Below are 15,597 nucleotides of genomic sequence, written 5' to 3'. Positions count from 1 at the left end.
CAGTGAATTTTCAAGAAGAAAATTTAAGGAATGTTTATTGATTTTGTAGGCAGGTGCATTGTTAAATACTTGTGAGATTTGTTAGAGGGAAAAAAATGGTATTTTCAAATGTATTCATTATTGGCTTTTGGAAACACACACACACACACACACACACACACACACATATATATATATAAAATATGTATGCATGCATATATGTACATATACACACACAATACATTCTACCTGGGAGGAAATACATTTCTCCATCCTCTTAAGTTTACTCTTTGAGGACCTCTGAACTGATACAAGATTAACAGGCAGAGTTTGTTCATATGTATGAACAAAAAAGATGCACAAAAAAAAAAAAAGTAGCTTGTTCAATAATTAGAGAATGGGAGTTCATATACTTAATTTAGTATGTGAAAGGCTTTTGTAGGAAGACCAAATGGGCTTTTGAGGGAACAAAGGAGAGAGAAAAGATTCTGTGAGATTGCTTGTTTATAAAGGGGCAAGTGGTCTTCTTTGTCTTCTTTCTTGGCAGACAAAACCCCAGGGAGAGAGCAGTTACAGCAGCCTGACTCTTAGAGGTTCCTGCTTTTAGTCAGATAAGGGAAACTCTGAAAAAGCCTCTTATGCATCAATTGAATCCAAATGGTCTCCAGCTGAAAATAATTTTATGCCACTATGTAATTTGGATCTGTTATATTTGCAAATTATTATTTTGGATCTCTACTAACTCAATGAAAATCAGTTACAGAAAATGCCCTCAATCTTCCTTCTGCTTTACAATTCTAGAGGAGCTGACTTATTTCACAAATGAGAAAACAAAGGATCAGTAGACATCAATGCTCACCCAAGACCAGACATCAACATCTGAGAGATCAACATCTGAGAGAATTCAAGCACACACATATCCACACACTTGCACACGGACCTCCATCCATTTTTAAGAAACAAATAGAATTCTCTGTGTGTACTTTGTATTCCATCTTTACCTAGAACTGTTACAACTGAATATTTAGCTTAAAAAATAATTCCACAACCTCTTTTTTTTTTTTTTCTTTTTAGAGAAAGAATGTGTGAACAGGGGAAGGAGGGCAGAGGGAGAGGGCGAGAAGAAACTTAAGGAGGCTCCATGCTTACCATGAAGCTTGATGTGGGGTGCAATCTCATGGCCCTGAGATCATGACCCAAGCCAAAGTCAAGCGTCAGACACATAACTGACTGAGCCACCCAGGTGCCCCTCCACAGGCTCCTTTTTCAGGCAATTCCATTTCTGCCCATTGTTCAATATTTCTTTTTAAAGTAGGCTCCACACAAACATAGAGCTTGAACCCACTACCTGGAGATCAAAAGCAGCAAGCCCTACTAACGGAGCCAGCCAGGCACCCTCGGTGTCAGTTGTTTAAAAGAAATACCAAACAACAATGCAAAGGTATTCTGTCATATCAGGTTATATTCGGATTCACTTAAAATCAGGCTTTAGGAACCTTCCATAAAACAGCTGCTTGAAAGTGCTAATAAAGATTTGGTATATAGATATAATGGAATATTATGCAGCCATCAAGAAACCTGAAATCTTGCCATTTGCAACGATGTGGATGGAACTAGAGGGCGTTATGCTAAGTGAAATAAGTCAATCAGAGAAAGACACTTATCCTATGATCTCACTGATATGAGGAATTTGAGAAACAAGAGAGAGAATCATAAGGGAAGGGAGGGAAAAATGAAATGATATGAAACCAGAGAGGGAGACAAACCATAAGAGACTCTTAATCTCAGGAAACAAACTGAGGGTTGCTGGAGGGGAGGAGAACGGGAGGGGTGGGGTTGCTGGGTGGTGGACATTGGGGAGGGTATGTGCTATGGTGAGTGCTGTGAATTATGTAAGTCTGATGAATCACAGACCTGTACCCCTGAAACAAATAATACATTATATGTTAAAAAAAAAAAAAAAAAAGAAGAAGAAAAAGAAAATGTTGATAGTTTCTTAAACAAAATGACTATTAGGACCCCATGTTGCATATCTTCATCATTCTATATACTATTTATTGTTCTGCTTACTCAGCTGGGCATCAAGAACTCTGTCCAGTATCATTGTTGTCACCACAATTGTTAAGCAAGTAAGCATAGACTTTAGCTAACAGCACTTTTGCAATAGCTAGTGAACAATGGCTTTGAGTGTGTGAAAAGAATGTTTATCAAAAAAAAAAAAAGAATGTTTATCAAATGAAATGATATCTAGCTCATAGCAATAAATCTATCCTGTTAAAATCTGTAAGTCTGTGAATTTTTTTTTCTTAGTGCTTGACAAATTTAGATAAATATGTAGTATAATGTGTTAAAGTAAATTTTATTTTACTGTTTCTATACTGTCCATATTTTCTTCCAGAATAATCCCATTGTCAGATATTTTAATATAATAGCTTTTCAGTAATCACTGTAATTGTTATAATCAAGCATCCAAAAGCAAAACTATCACCTAATAAGGGAGATTTTGGACAATGGTAAACAGTTTTCTGGATATCTCATAATCACAGACTATAATTTAATGTTACGTTGGCCTACTAAAGTGTCCATCTCCCTGTGTTACATACTTTGGAGTTTTTTTATAAAGAAATTTATATCACAATGATAAAGTCTGTATATAAATCTTTATTTTTCTAATTTTTTTTACCTTAATGGATTTCTGATAATGAAATTTTTGGTAAAATACATAGAAAATTTTATTTTAATACTTCGTTAAATTACTTTCCAAAAACATTCTATAAAACCCAATTCTTTCATCAATACAATTATGTTTATTTAAAAGTTTAGTTATTTAACCTCATAGAAATAGATAGTAAATGTACTTCACAATAAAATTTCATAAATAAGGGAAGTTGAAACCCATAATGTAAAAATTAATGAAGATAGAATGAATGATTTTGCTCTTTTTCCCCAAATTACTAATTGATTCAGAAGCAATTTAAGGAGATAAATTTCCTCTGTTCTTCTTACAAAAAAAAAAAAAAAAAAAAAAGGACTTGAGAACATGGTCAATGGATCAAAATTAAGAAAACAGCGGAATAGTAAGTCAAATAGAAAGAGTGAAATCAATGGAAATAAGCATTCTGAGAAATTATAGATAAAGGTATTGTTTAGGAATACCATTAAAACCACAAAGAGGTGTCTGGGTGGCTCAGTAGTTAAGCATCTGCCTTCAGCTCAGATCATGATCTCAGGGTCCTGGGATAGAGTCCCACTTTGGGTTCCCTGCTCAGCCGGGAGCCTGCTTCTCCCACTCCTACTCCTCCTGCTTGCGTTCCCTCTCTCACTCTCTCTCTCTCTGTCAAGCAAATAAATAAAATCTTTTTTTAAAAAAGGTTTTATTTATCTGACAGAGAGAGAGTAGGCAGAGAGGCAGGCAGAGAGAGAGGAGGAAGCAGGCTCCCCACTGAGCAGAGAGTCCTATGCGGGACTCTATCCCAGGACCCTGAGATCATGACCTAAGTCGAAGGCAGAGGCTTAACCCACTGAGCCACCCAGGCACCCCTAAAGTCTTTAATAAAAAAGAAAAGCCTACACAGAACCTAGATGTATTTAAATATTTGTTACAAAAGTTATAAACTGGTAGAGTGAATTTTCTTAATAGTTTAAGGCTGATATGTAAAAGAGCAATAAAAATTAACTTCTCTGATCTGGAAGGACATTAAGTTATATACTAAGAGTTTCTCCAACAGTCAGTAAAGGACTTTAACCAACCAAAGTTTTCCCTGAAGTTTGCTTTATCTATGGCTATGCTTTGTGATGATCTTGTTTCTGGTTATGGTTTTTAAAATTAAAGCAGTATAATTTAACATAATTTGATGACATGCAAATGAATGAATTCTTTCTTTAGATCTATAGCCAACCTGAAGATATATGTTTGATTTTGTTGCTATTAAAACCTCCGTTAGTAGTAGAATGCTAATGATAGACATCTATCTATAGACATCTAAAGGTATCTATATATCAAGCTATTTATAGATAGATACACAGTTTGTATGGCAAAATTAAGGCATTAAAGTGTTTGGCTCTACTTTAATGAACAGTGGTCAGACAATCCTGAATTAATATACATAGATGTAAATATTACACATTTCAATGTTCCAATTTATTTAAGTTCTTTTGCAGGAGAAAACAACAATGCAGATAAAAACATATCATGTCGACGTATACAGAATTGAAAAGGTCAGGGCACAGATTGTAATTGCTTCATTATTGAAAAAATGTCATAAAAAGAAGGGATTAGATTTGTTTTACAGGGTTTGACAGATTTAAAAAGTTATGAAAAGAAAGAAATAAAATAAAATAAAATAAAATAAAACAAGTAAATAAGAAACTAAAAAAAAAATATTTGAATTAAGTGCATTTGGAAATCAAAGAAATATATCTTTAACCCTAACTTGACTTCTTAGAAGCTGTGTGGAAATACATTCAACTCAATGTAATGAGGCTTTGCAATATATGATATTCTGAGTTCAAGGGAGATACATAGAGAATAAAGATAGCTTGAAAGATTCAAGCCAAAGACGGACAACAATTTGGTGAGAGTTTGAAGGGAGCAGTTTTAATTATCAGATGGATGTTATGTGTGTTGACTGAATGCCATTTCAACAGTTAGGCATTGTGCTGATGGATATTAAATATTTTATAACTTAGGAATTTCAAAGAGCTGAAAATGGCTTCTTTTTTGGTGCCATGTTCTTTTTTCAAAATTATAGAAATCCAAAATTGGACGAGATGTTATAATCTGTTCTTCTGGTGAGAAAACCAAGTACTGAAGAGAAGAAAATGCAACTATTACTTGTCGGGTAATTAGTGGCAGTCTGAATTTCATTCCCATTCCCTTATAATTGTAAATGGCATTATAGAGCAATTTCTTTTGCAAGCTAAATAAGAGAAATAAGAAAGTCTGAGAGTCACATTCATACTTTTTTTAGATATCTGAGCATTTTATACTCACCAAAGATATATAGTTATTTTTATGAATGTCCTTCGGATTCCTAAAACCCCGCATTTTAAAGTAATCTCACCACGGTACCTGTGCCTAATTTCTATTCTTATACTATTCTGTTTCTGGACAAAAGTATTTCCATACATTCAATCACACCAGTCGAGGATCTAGCAAGTCAGCATATATTTGTCTATCTTACTTTATTCAAATATTTATTGTTTTGGATATTATTGACTCTGATTCCCAAATACCCTTAAACTCAGTTTCCTCTCCTTCATTAATCATCAGTGCTGCTGTCTCAGTTCAGGTCTTGTGTTCTTGAACCCTAACTGTTGAAATAGTCTTCTGACTTCTTCCGTTGCTTCCCTGCCCTTCCCTGTGTCTCCATTCTTATATCAGAAAAAGGTTTTGGTCATAATTCTTTCCTTAATGCCATATACATTCTCTCATTTTAATAATTTATACTTATCTTTAATCATTCTCCAGAGCCAAGAACAAGAACTCCCATCTTTCTAAAGATCTTCTTGATAACATCCTTGAGAAAATTAGATTACTTCCTCCATTTCTCTATGATTGCACTGTATTGTGACAATGGATTGTGAACTTTTGTTTTTACTCTTCATTCCTGTTCTTTTTTAATTTTTTAAAATATTTTATTTGTTTGACAGAGAGAGAGAGCGAGAGAGACAAGCAGGGGGAGTGGGAGAGGGAGAAGCAGGCTTTCTGATGCGCAGGGAACCACATGTGGGGCTCCATCCCAGGACCCAGGATCATGACCTGAGTTGAAGGCAGGTGCTTAATGACTGAGCCACCCAGGCATCCCTGAACTGTTTAGTCCTGTAAGGAAAAGACTGCATCTTATTCAACTTCACAGTCTCAAGATTACTGGGACAGTGATTATCACAATAGCAGGTACACAATACTTATTTGTTTGTCAATACTTACTTACAATATTTACTTACTTGTTTAATAAATCAGTGAGTTAAGTATTTCAAAGAGTGTTTTTGTTTTTTGTTTGTTTTGTTTTGTTTTTACTTATGATGTAATAGCATATTTAATACTGAGGAGTAAATAAAGACAAATTTTAAATTAGGAGATTTTCCATCTAGTACAGTTAAAAAAATTCAGACACTTATAGAAGTCAGGTTTTCAATAATATTTAAAGTGGTGGGCATATAAATAGTAAACAAAGATATAAGGAACTATTCCAGATGCATAGTAATGAAATATATACCTAACAAAAAAACCTTTCATTTATTGAGCTCTATTATATAAGGAGCTTGAAAAGATATAAATGGCCAGTGGAAGTAAGGTATGATGACACTGATGATCAAGGACAATCCTCATTGAAATTAAAATTTGTCAAACCACTCTAGACTGTCTTCCACTAATATGTAACAAAAAGTTGTAAATTGGTCCCAAAACACTGCTTCTGGTACTTAGCTAAAGGAAACAAGTTAACATTTACTCTGAATTATTTAAAAAAAAAAAAAAAGAGAGAGAGAGAGAGAAATCATGATGAATGTAATGTCCAACGGTGTAGAAAAGTTTAATGAATGTGGGTGTACAGATGTAATAGATTATTGCAACCTCATTTATACAAGATATTTTGTATATAGTATTTAATTTCATCTTGACAAACACATGAGGCAGGTACTACTTTGTCGTTTTGTAGATACAGATGCTGAGGATGAAAGAGATTAAGAAACGTTCACATGGTCATAAGGTAGTGAATGGTATTTCAAGACATAAACTCAGAATTATGTTTCTTAAATCTATGCATTTTTAACTATAGCACAGAGTCTTCATTTGAAAAGTTATAATTACAGAGACTTGGAAATTCAAAAGCATCAAGAATATGTGTGACATATTCTTAAGAGAAAAATATGGGTGCACACATAAAAATAGAATATGCAGTCCAGATTCTGGATTCCAAATACCATCCTCCCATAAAAGATGGCAAGGCTCCTTGGAGAAGTAGTTGTTTCTGGAGCTGAGTCCAGGAAAATATAAGATGAGCCTGGAGCTTAATGTGCTGCCAGAATGTAAGAGGTGAGAGGAAAAAAAGGCATGACCAAAGAATAAAGTATGTTAAGAGTTAATTCAATGATGGTTCCATAGCAGACCTGAAATAATTTAAGCAACAAAATTAATGATGGTAGTGCTGGATAATCCAAAGAAAAAGTAATTATAGTGAGTGCATATCCATATAACTAGCTAACTAAATAAATATACACAAGAAAGAACAACTCTTCCTTACAGAATAATTTCATTTAAAATATGTTGAAAGGTCCTTTCATAAAGGTGGCAGGGAAGGTGAAGAAAGAAGACCCTTGCTCCTCCCAAAGGGAAGCCAAAGCAAAGTCTTTGAAGGCCAAGAAGGCTAAAAGGCAGCCACAGCCACAAAAAATGACCTGCACATCACCTACCTTCTCAAGGCCCAAGACACTGCTCTCTCAAGGCAACCCAAATATCCTCCAAAGAGCACCCCCAGGAGAAAAAAGCTTGACCACCATGCCATCATCAAGTTCTCCCTGACAACTGATTCAGCCATGAAGAAAATAGAAGACACCAGCTTGCTTGTGTGCATTGTACATGTCAAGGCCAATAAGTACCAGATCAAACAGGCTGTCAAGAAGCTCTATGACATTGATGTGCCCAAGGTCAACACCCTCAGGCCCAATGGAGAGAAGAAGGTGTATGTTCCACTGGCTCTTTGAAGATGATACTTTGAATGTTGCCAACAAAATCAGGATCATTTAAACTGAGTCCAGCAGCCTAAATCTAAATCTTTTCCCCAAAATAAATATATAAATAAGTAAAAAATAAAAGAAATGGAAAGAACAGGAAAATGGAAATTTGCAACAATAACAACAACAACAACAAAAACCACATAATAATAATTGGCAGTGGGAACATTTTGGTGGGTGCCCAAAAGAATAAAGAGAATATTTACATAGTCTAAATTACCTTCCTCAAGTGTATATAAATTACAAAGCAAAGTCCTAACTTTATGGTGAAAAAGTCCCACAGACACTATAGTAAGTAAGTGATCCAGTTTAAATCACTAGTAATATCATTCATTGACATCATGTATCCCCAGAGAAGATGAAAGGGCAACACACCACCTCTCTGGCATATTTTCCCTGTAATGAATTACCTCCATTTAAACAAAAGAAAAATATCAGGTAATCTTCTACTAAGTGCTTGATGAGTAATCTTGACAAGTTTCATAGTCACAAAAGAAAAGGAAAGAAAATGGGAAAGTCAGAGATCATAGGAGACTAGGGAGTGATGACATTAACCCAGCACAATGTTCTGGATTGGATCCTGGAACAGGGGGAAAAAAAAAAAGCATTTGTGGAAAAACTGGTGAAATTGAATAAAATACACAGTTTAGTTACTATTAATGATTCAATGTAAATTTTTTTAGTGGCAATAATTGTACTGTAATTAAGATGTTAACTTTATAAAGCTGGATAAAGTACAACTCAAAACTGTACATCCAAAAGTATCTAAATAAAATACTGAATCTAGCTGACAACTGGAACTCAAAATGGCTGATATGAGCAAATATGAATTCAACTGAGATGACATTCATTAAATTTATTAAATGTCCACTGATCCTATACCATGGTCAACCATAAGCCTAGAGGTTCACCACATATCAGACTATCAAAGAACTGAACCAAATTTTGAATCTTGAAAGAAGCAACTAACTCTAAGTGATGTGAAAACAGAGGCAAGATCATTCTCATCTTTGAAGTCTGAGAAAGCATAATGTATGCACACCTCAGAGATATTGCATGTTTGATTCTAGATCCGTACAATAAAGTGAGTCAAATTATTTTTTTTTTGGTTTCCCAGTGCCTATAAGAGATATATTTGCCTTATGCTGTAGTCTGTTAAGTGTGTAATAGCATTATGTCTAAAAAATCAATCTGCACACTTTAAAAGTGCTTTATTGACAAAAATGCTAACCATCATCTGAGCTTTCAGTGAGCATTTTTTTTTTTTTTTTTTTTTTTGCTGGTGGAAGTTCTTGCCTTAGTGTTGGTGGCAACTAATTGATCAGGGTGGTAGTTGGTAAAGTTTGGAGTCACTGAGGCAATTTCTTAAAATAAGATGACAATGAAGTTTGCTACCTCAGTAGAGTCTTCCTTTCACAAATGATATGTATACCATGTGATTCTTTTTTTTTTTTTTAAGATTTTATTTATTTATTTGACAGACAGAGATCACAAGTAGGCATAGAGGCAGGCAGAGAGAGAGAGAGAGAGAGGGAAGAAGGCTCCCTACTGAGCAGAGAGCCCAATTCAGGACTAGATCCCAGGACCCTGGGATCATGACCTGTGCCAAAGGCAGAGGCTTTAACCCACTGAGCCACCCAGGTGCCCCACCATGTGATTCTTTTTGATAACATTTTACTCACAGTAGAACTTTGTTAAAATTGGAGTCAATTCTCCCAAACCTTCTCACTGGTTTATCAACTAAGTGTATGTAATATTCTAAGTCCTTTGTTATTTCAATAGTCTTTGTGGCTTTTTCACCATGAATAGAGTCCATTTCAAGAAATCATGTTCTTTGCTCATTCATAAGAATCAATTCCTCATCATTAAAGTTTTATCATGAGATTGAAGCAATTCAAATATAATAATGGCAACATTTCAAATATTGCAAGAATTACCAAAGTGTGACGAAGAAACATGAAATGAGTAAATGATATTGGAAAATGACACCTACAATCTTGTTGACACAGAGTTGCCACAAACCTTCAATTTGTTAAAAAACAAATAAACAATAACAACAACAACCCACAATATCTGTGAAGCCCAATAAAGTAAAATACAATAAAACAGTCTTGTCTGTACCTGTCACTTAATAGATGCTCAATAAATATATGTTGAAGGGTCTGGGTGACCCAGTGAGTTAACCATCCAACTCTTGATTTCAGCTCAGGTCATGATCTCAGGGTTGTGAGATCAAGCCCCACGTCAGGCACAGTGCTGGGTGTGGAGTCTACTTAAGATCCTCTCTCTTCCTCTGCCCCTCCCTCCCTGTTCCTTCTCTCTCTCAAAAAATATATATACATACATACATAAAAACATTCATTGAAAAAATGAGTAAGAGAATGGGTGGAAAAATGAGGTTTCAGGTATACAATCCAAGTTTTTCAAAGTGTTATTTTTTCAGGATACATAGAAGAGCAAAACCAAACACCTACTCCATTTCTTTTGTCTCAATATCTGAGTACACTGATCATCTACAAATGGTATGGTACATATATAATAGATTTTATTCCTTCTTAAGAATCTCTGAATGACAAGTAGGATTAGAGATGCATTTTTCTTGTTCCCAATGAAGAATCTGTCTGGTTTCATCGTCATAATACAAAAATTTAAGTAAACATAAGTAAATAAGAGACTATAAGAATTACAGAAGAAAAATAATTTAATTAAACAAGTCTGTGAGATCCTTCAAACCTGATGTTTGTCAATCATCCATGGACATGAGGAATTTTTTTTTAAATTTACTTTTGTAGGTCTGATCCTACTAACCCAGAATGTTTTTTAGGGGTGGGTCTAGGAAGTTTCTTCAAAAAAATAAACAAACAACAAATGGGATAATGATGTAAATTGAATTCCTATCAGCCGATCATGAAACTCAGAGCAGAGGGTAGAGTTTGATTTTTTTACTTGAAGTTTCTTATTTATTTTCCTAGATAACACGCTTGTTCTCAATCAGGATTTTGTGCGTGCACCATTGAACACAGTCAGCTAAAAGTCACTCAGTGCCTGCAATACAAATAAATATGTAGATGATTTGTTGACATCGTAGTAGCATAATTTCAATATATAATAATACCATTTGATCAGTAAATAGGAAAAAGTTTATTTTTCCTTGCTGGGAGGGTTGTCTAGGAAGCCCAGGCAGAGGCAACAGTAATCTGATACTCTCTGACATTGTGTATCTCATATATTTTTATAATACTTAGTGCTTTAGAAAAGCTTCGTATATATACATATGTATGATATATACATTATGTTATAATTACATCATATATGCATATATGTTGCATATATGTAATATCACATCATTGTATATGTGTTGTTAAATATATGATTGTATATTATGTATCACATTGTATTATATTATAGTCAAATATATTATATAATATTTTAATATATTTAAGTATATCATTTATAATATATAAACATGTATCATGTATATATTACATATATGTTAATATAAAAAACCCAAGTTTCAAAACTATATCAATTACATTTTTCAGTATGTTTATATAACCATTTAAACTGAAATAATGCAAAAGGAAGGAATATGTATTTCTGAAAACTTCTACTGGAAATGTATCTCAGGCAAATTAAGGATAGGCTTTGGGGTACAATTAAAATGCAAATCTCAAGGGATGCTAATTGGCCAATTCCTTTATGATACAAGCTTGAGAATTTAAGGAACAGATGCTGCTATGAGAAGACTGTTAACACACTAGATTTCTGAAGATAATCCTTTGTTTTGAGACTTCTTTAAAAATATATGAAGAACAAGACAAATCCTGAATATGAATCTAGGTTTGAGCTAAAACATTAAATTTTAATTATCAAGAAAGCATATAAAAATAAAGTTATCTTAGTTAACTTAGCTGTTTTATTCTATTTTATCAATGGAAGGTAATAGACACATTACCCAGAACTGTCCTCAACACCAACATTTTTTTTCATCAATTCCATAAAATTACTAGAGGTCCATTATATAGGAAAATTAGCTCTGGGCTAAACCACAGCAACAAATCAAAGCCATCGTATTAACAATTCATGAGATCCAGAACTGTAAATGAGGCAAGTGTATGTCAAAAATTAATGGTGAATTTGGTGAATATTACGTGTTTTCTCTCCTGTCCTCTGATTAACTTGAAAATAACTGGAAAATGTCTCACAGAGAAGGTGTCCTCTGGATAACTAATTCCCAGGTGAGTCTAATCTTAGCATCTTCTTTCTGTAATTCTGTGTGTGTGTGTGATTGTGTGTTTCTCACACTGCAAACCTTTTCCTTTTTACATGCTCGCCTATTCCTTCTAGTAAGACTTAAGAAAAGTGCTTCTAATAACAGGTAAGACAAAATTCCTTCATTGATTAAATGCTTGTTAAACAAATTGGTAAAGAATAGGGGCTCTTGTGAAGGTGGGACACTATTAACAAATGATTAAGTCTAATTGATAGAATGTCAAGTCCCTTTGGGTCCACTCAGATGGAGTGTCAAACATCAGAAACAAACTTGCATTATCCACCATATCTATGTCAACTGAATTAGGCAAACATGTTCTCTGATTTTCTAATAAGATCACCTTGTATTTTAACCCTCTGTTGTAAATATAGCAAATCGCATTTATTTTACTATTTATAGTCTTTTTATTTTTGACTTGGAAACTGCCGTTTTGGGTGACACATGGGTTATTGCCTGATGTCATCGATAACCATGTGCTCTATGTTGGGAGCAAACATGTTTGCTGAGTGCATATGCAAAACAATTTGACTATATTATACACAAATTCGTGTTTGGCCTTTGCTAGCCAATAGAAAGCATATGTGACAAAAAAAAGCAAGTATGAAGAATTTTAGCATTCACATATAAAGTAAGCAGGATATTTTATATTTTTTTCTTACAACATTTAACAAAGCTTTATTGAGTCAAAGAAATGATTAGATGTATAGATGTGACCCTATAAAGTATCTGTTAGGTGTTGACAAATTAAGACCGCCACACAAGGGTATTATTAAATTCACAAATTATAGAACCTTCTCTCCTTAATAACCTTTATACTTTCTAAAAGTATCATATAATTAATTCCAGTAGATAAATTGCTAAATGTATGATTTGGGGCCCAATGATAGGCTGAGGTAGAAAAGGTTGCATACCAGGGGGAATCTCTTCCAAAAATCCTTCCAGATAGCTATCTTTTAGAGGGCTACCAATTCCACACAACTGTCAGCTTGGAAGTTTTTACTACTATCTGCCAGTTCTAATTAAAAAAAAAGGTAAATCATGTATAGATTCTCAATTAAGTCAAAGTCACTAACTATGTGCTTGCCATCTTTTACTGTCTCATTATTGGAGTCTAAGTCAACTCTGATTAAGTTTGAATCATTCTCTTTAAGTTTGAATCATTCTCCAATTTTCGTTACTGTCATTCAGCAGGTAAGTCAAAGGCCTGAGTTGATACAAATGACTGGGAACAATCTCACTGAGGTGACCTTCTTCATCCTTTCTGGATTTGCAAATCACCCTGAACTGCAAGTCAGTCTTTTCTTAATGTTTCTCTTTATTTATCTGTTCACTGTTTTGGGAAACGTTGGGCTCATCATGTTAATCAGAATAGACTCTCGACTTCACACCCCAATGTACTTTTTCCTTAGCAACTTAGCATTCATTGACATATTTTACTCCTCCACCATAACACCCAAGGCACTGGTAAATTTCCAGTCCCAACAGAAAACCATCTCTTTTGTTGCCTGCTTTGTTCAAATGTACTTTTTTGTGGGGTTGGTGTGCAGTGAGTGTTTTCTTCTGGGATCGATGGCCTATGACCGTTACATAGCAATCTGCAATCCCTTATTATATTCAATGATTATGTCCCAGAAAGTGTGCAACTGGCTGGGAGTCCTGCCATATGCAATAGGCTTCACAAATTCTCTGGTATCAGTCTGTGTGATAAGCAGCTTGGCATTTTGTGATTCCAGCATCAATCATTTCTTCTGTGACACCACAGCTCTTTTGGCCCTGTCCTGTGCAGACGCCTTCAGCACAGAAATGGTCATCTTTGTTTTAGCTGGGATCACACTTCTCAGTTCCCTGCTCCTCATCACGGTCACCTACACTGCCATCATCTTAGCCATCCTGAGGATCCAATCTGCAACAGGCAGACAGAAGGCCTTTTCCACCTGTGCGTCCCACCTCATGGGAGTAACTATCTTCTATGGGTCCCTGATTTTCACGTATTTGCAGCCTGATAACACATCATCCTTAACCCAGGCACAGGCAGCATCTGTCTTCTATACCATTGTCATTCCAATGCTAAATCCACTAATCTATAGTCTGAGGAACAAAGATGTGAAAAATGCTCTCCTGAGAGTCATACATAGAAAACTTTTGTCATGACACATCTGTGCACATCACCATGAAAACACACTTGGATGGCTTCAGGCATTCAATTGCTCCAACAGTCAGGAAAATCTTGATGTAAACTCAAAAGGCTTAACGTAAACTAAATGATACCTTAAGAGACTTGAAATTTGGGTGGTGAATTATTACTTTATTTGTTTGTATTGAATACTAAACTGGTATATTAGGAGTTCATTTCAGCATGTAGATTATATATACCAAGCACCATGACAACAGGCACTGGTTAATATAGAAAATCTCCTGATCATGTGGATTAGTTTTACCACACAGTTAAAATTTGGACCACTTGTCTGTGAAACGTGAGCTTTACTGACAAAGAAAATGATGTTTATGGAGTATGGTCTCTATCAAATGCAGCAGAGTTTAATTTCAAAAAAACATAATGTGCTTCCCAAAGTTCAAACATTTGGTAAGCATTTCAGTGCGTGCCTTTGTGTGTGTGTGTATGTGTGTGTGTGTGTGTAAATAAAGCACTAGCTATGGCACAATTCCTACGGCATTTGGAAGTATATTACAGAGATTCTTGCTGTTCCAAATCAGGCAGAGATGCTTGGTGAAGTCTCTAGTATTAAAAGGAGAAACTGGGTTTTTATTTTGTTTTTCCTTAAAAAGAGACCGCAATTAATGGACTCCCCCAGGCATTGTTACAAAATGTTACCACTGGAAAAGATGTGTCCTTCAGTACTGCCTTTGCCATGCATAAATCACTGAGCAGTAAACCAAGGAACTGCAGATCAGTTTAAAATGTATGTTGAAAGGAACAGCTGATAAATTTGATGAAGCACTTCTACAAGAAAATGAGTGTGATCTATATTTTTTCTGTCCAACAAGAATATAAGCTCTTTCAGAGAAGAGTTTGCTTAATTATATTTGTGCTCTCCATATTTAGGAAATGTAACATGGACAAAATATGGAGGTAAATACTTTCTTAGTTGTCTGTTTGCTGGTGGAAGTACAGTGATCAATCCATAAAGGTGAAACGTGCTGCCTTTCTCCATTTATATCTTTCTTGAGTAGAATCTGGATAGTCATGTGTATATTAGCACTCAAAAAATTATCAGCTTAATTGAAAATTCTTATCTCTAGAATTCTTTCAAAAACATGTCTCATTTATATGTTAAAATCGGCATAGTAATTAACAGATTTTTTTTTTCAAAGGATTTTTTCCCTCAGTGGTTGGGATATAGAAATAAGTATACACAGAATTATACTTGATATATATGATTTTAAATAATTGGAGTAAACTCATATATCATATACCACAAACAAACCTCCTATTAAGAAGATCAGTTTTCAGGGTGCTCAGGTGGCTCAGTCGTTAAGCATCTGCCTTCAGCTCAGGTCTTTAAGGGTCCTGGGATCAAGGCCCACATCGGGATCCCTACTCACCTGGAAGCCTGCTTCTCCCTCTCCCACTCCCCCTGCTTGTGTTCCTT

At 34.8% G+C, this 15,597-nt stretch overlaps 1 protein-coding gene across 1 annotated transcript; it reads left to right on the top strand.

Annotated features, from left to right (window-relative positions):
• The first annotated feature begins 13,204 nt into the window (after positions 1-13,204).
• LOC116860501 (olfactory receptor 8I2) lies at positions 13,205-14,137 on the top strand. The gene has a single exon (XM_032846553.1). It carries the CDS (start codon positions 13,205-13,207, stop codon positions 14,135-14,137), a length of 933 nt encoding a protein of 310 aa, XP_032702444.1.
• Positions 14,138-15,597: the final 1,460 nt, after the last annotated feature.

Source organism: Lontra canadensis, unplaced genomic scaffold, assembly GCF_010015895.1.
Source record: "Lontra canadensis isolate GAN:19392208 unplaced genomic scaffold, GSC_riverotter_1.0 scaffold176, whole genome shotgun sequence".
Taxonomy (NCBI): domain Eukaryota; kingdom Metazoa; phylum Chordata; class Mammalia; order Carnivora; family Mustelidae; genus Lontra; species Lontra canadensis.
The sequence above is the reverse complement of the archived record's forward strand: the minus strand, read 5'-3'. Positions and strand labels throughout refer to the sequence as shown.

Bases quoted from the DNA above. Each gene is read 5' to 3' on its own strand.
- LOC116860501 (XM_032846553.1), top strand. From the start codon at position 13,205: ATGACTGGGAACAATCTCACTGAGGTGACCTTCTTCATCCTTTCTGGA.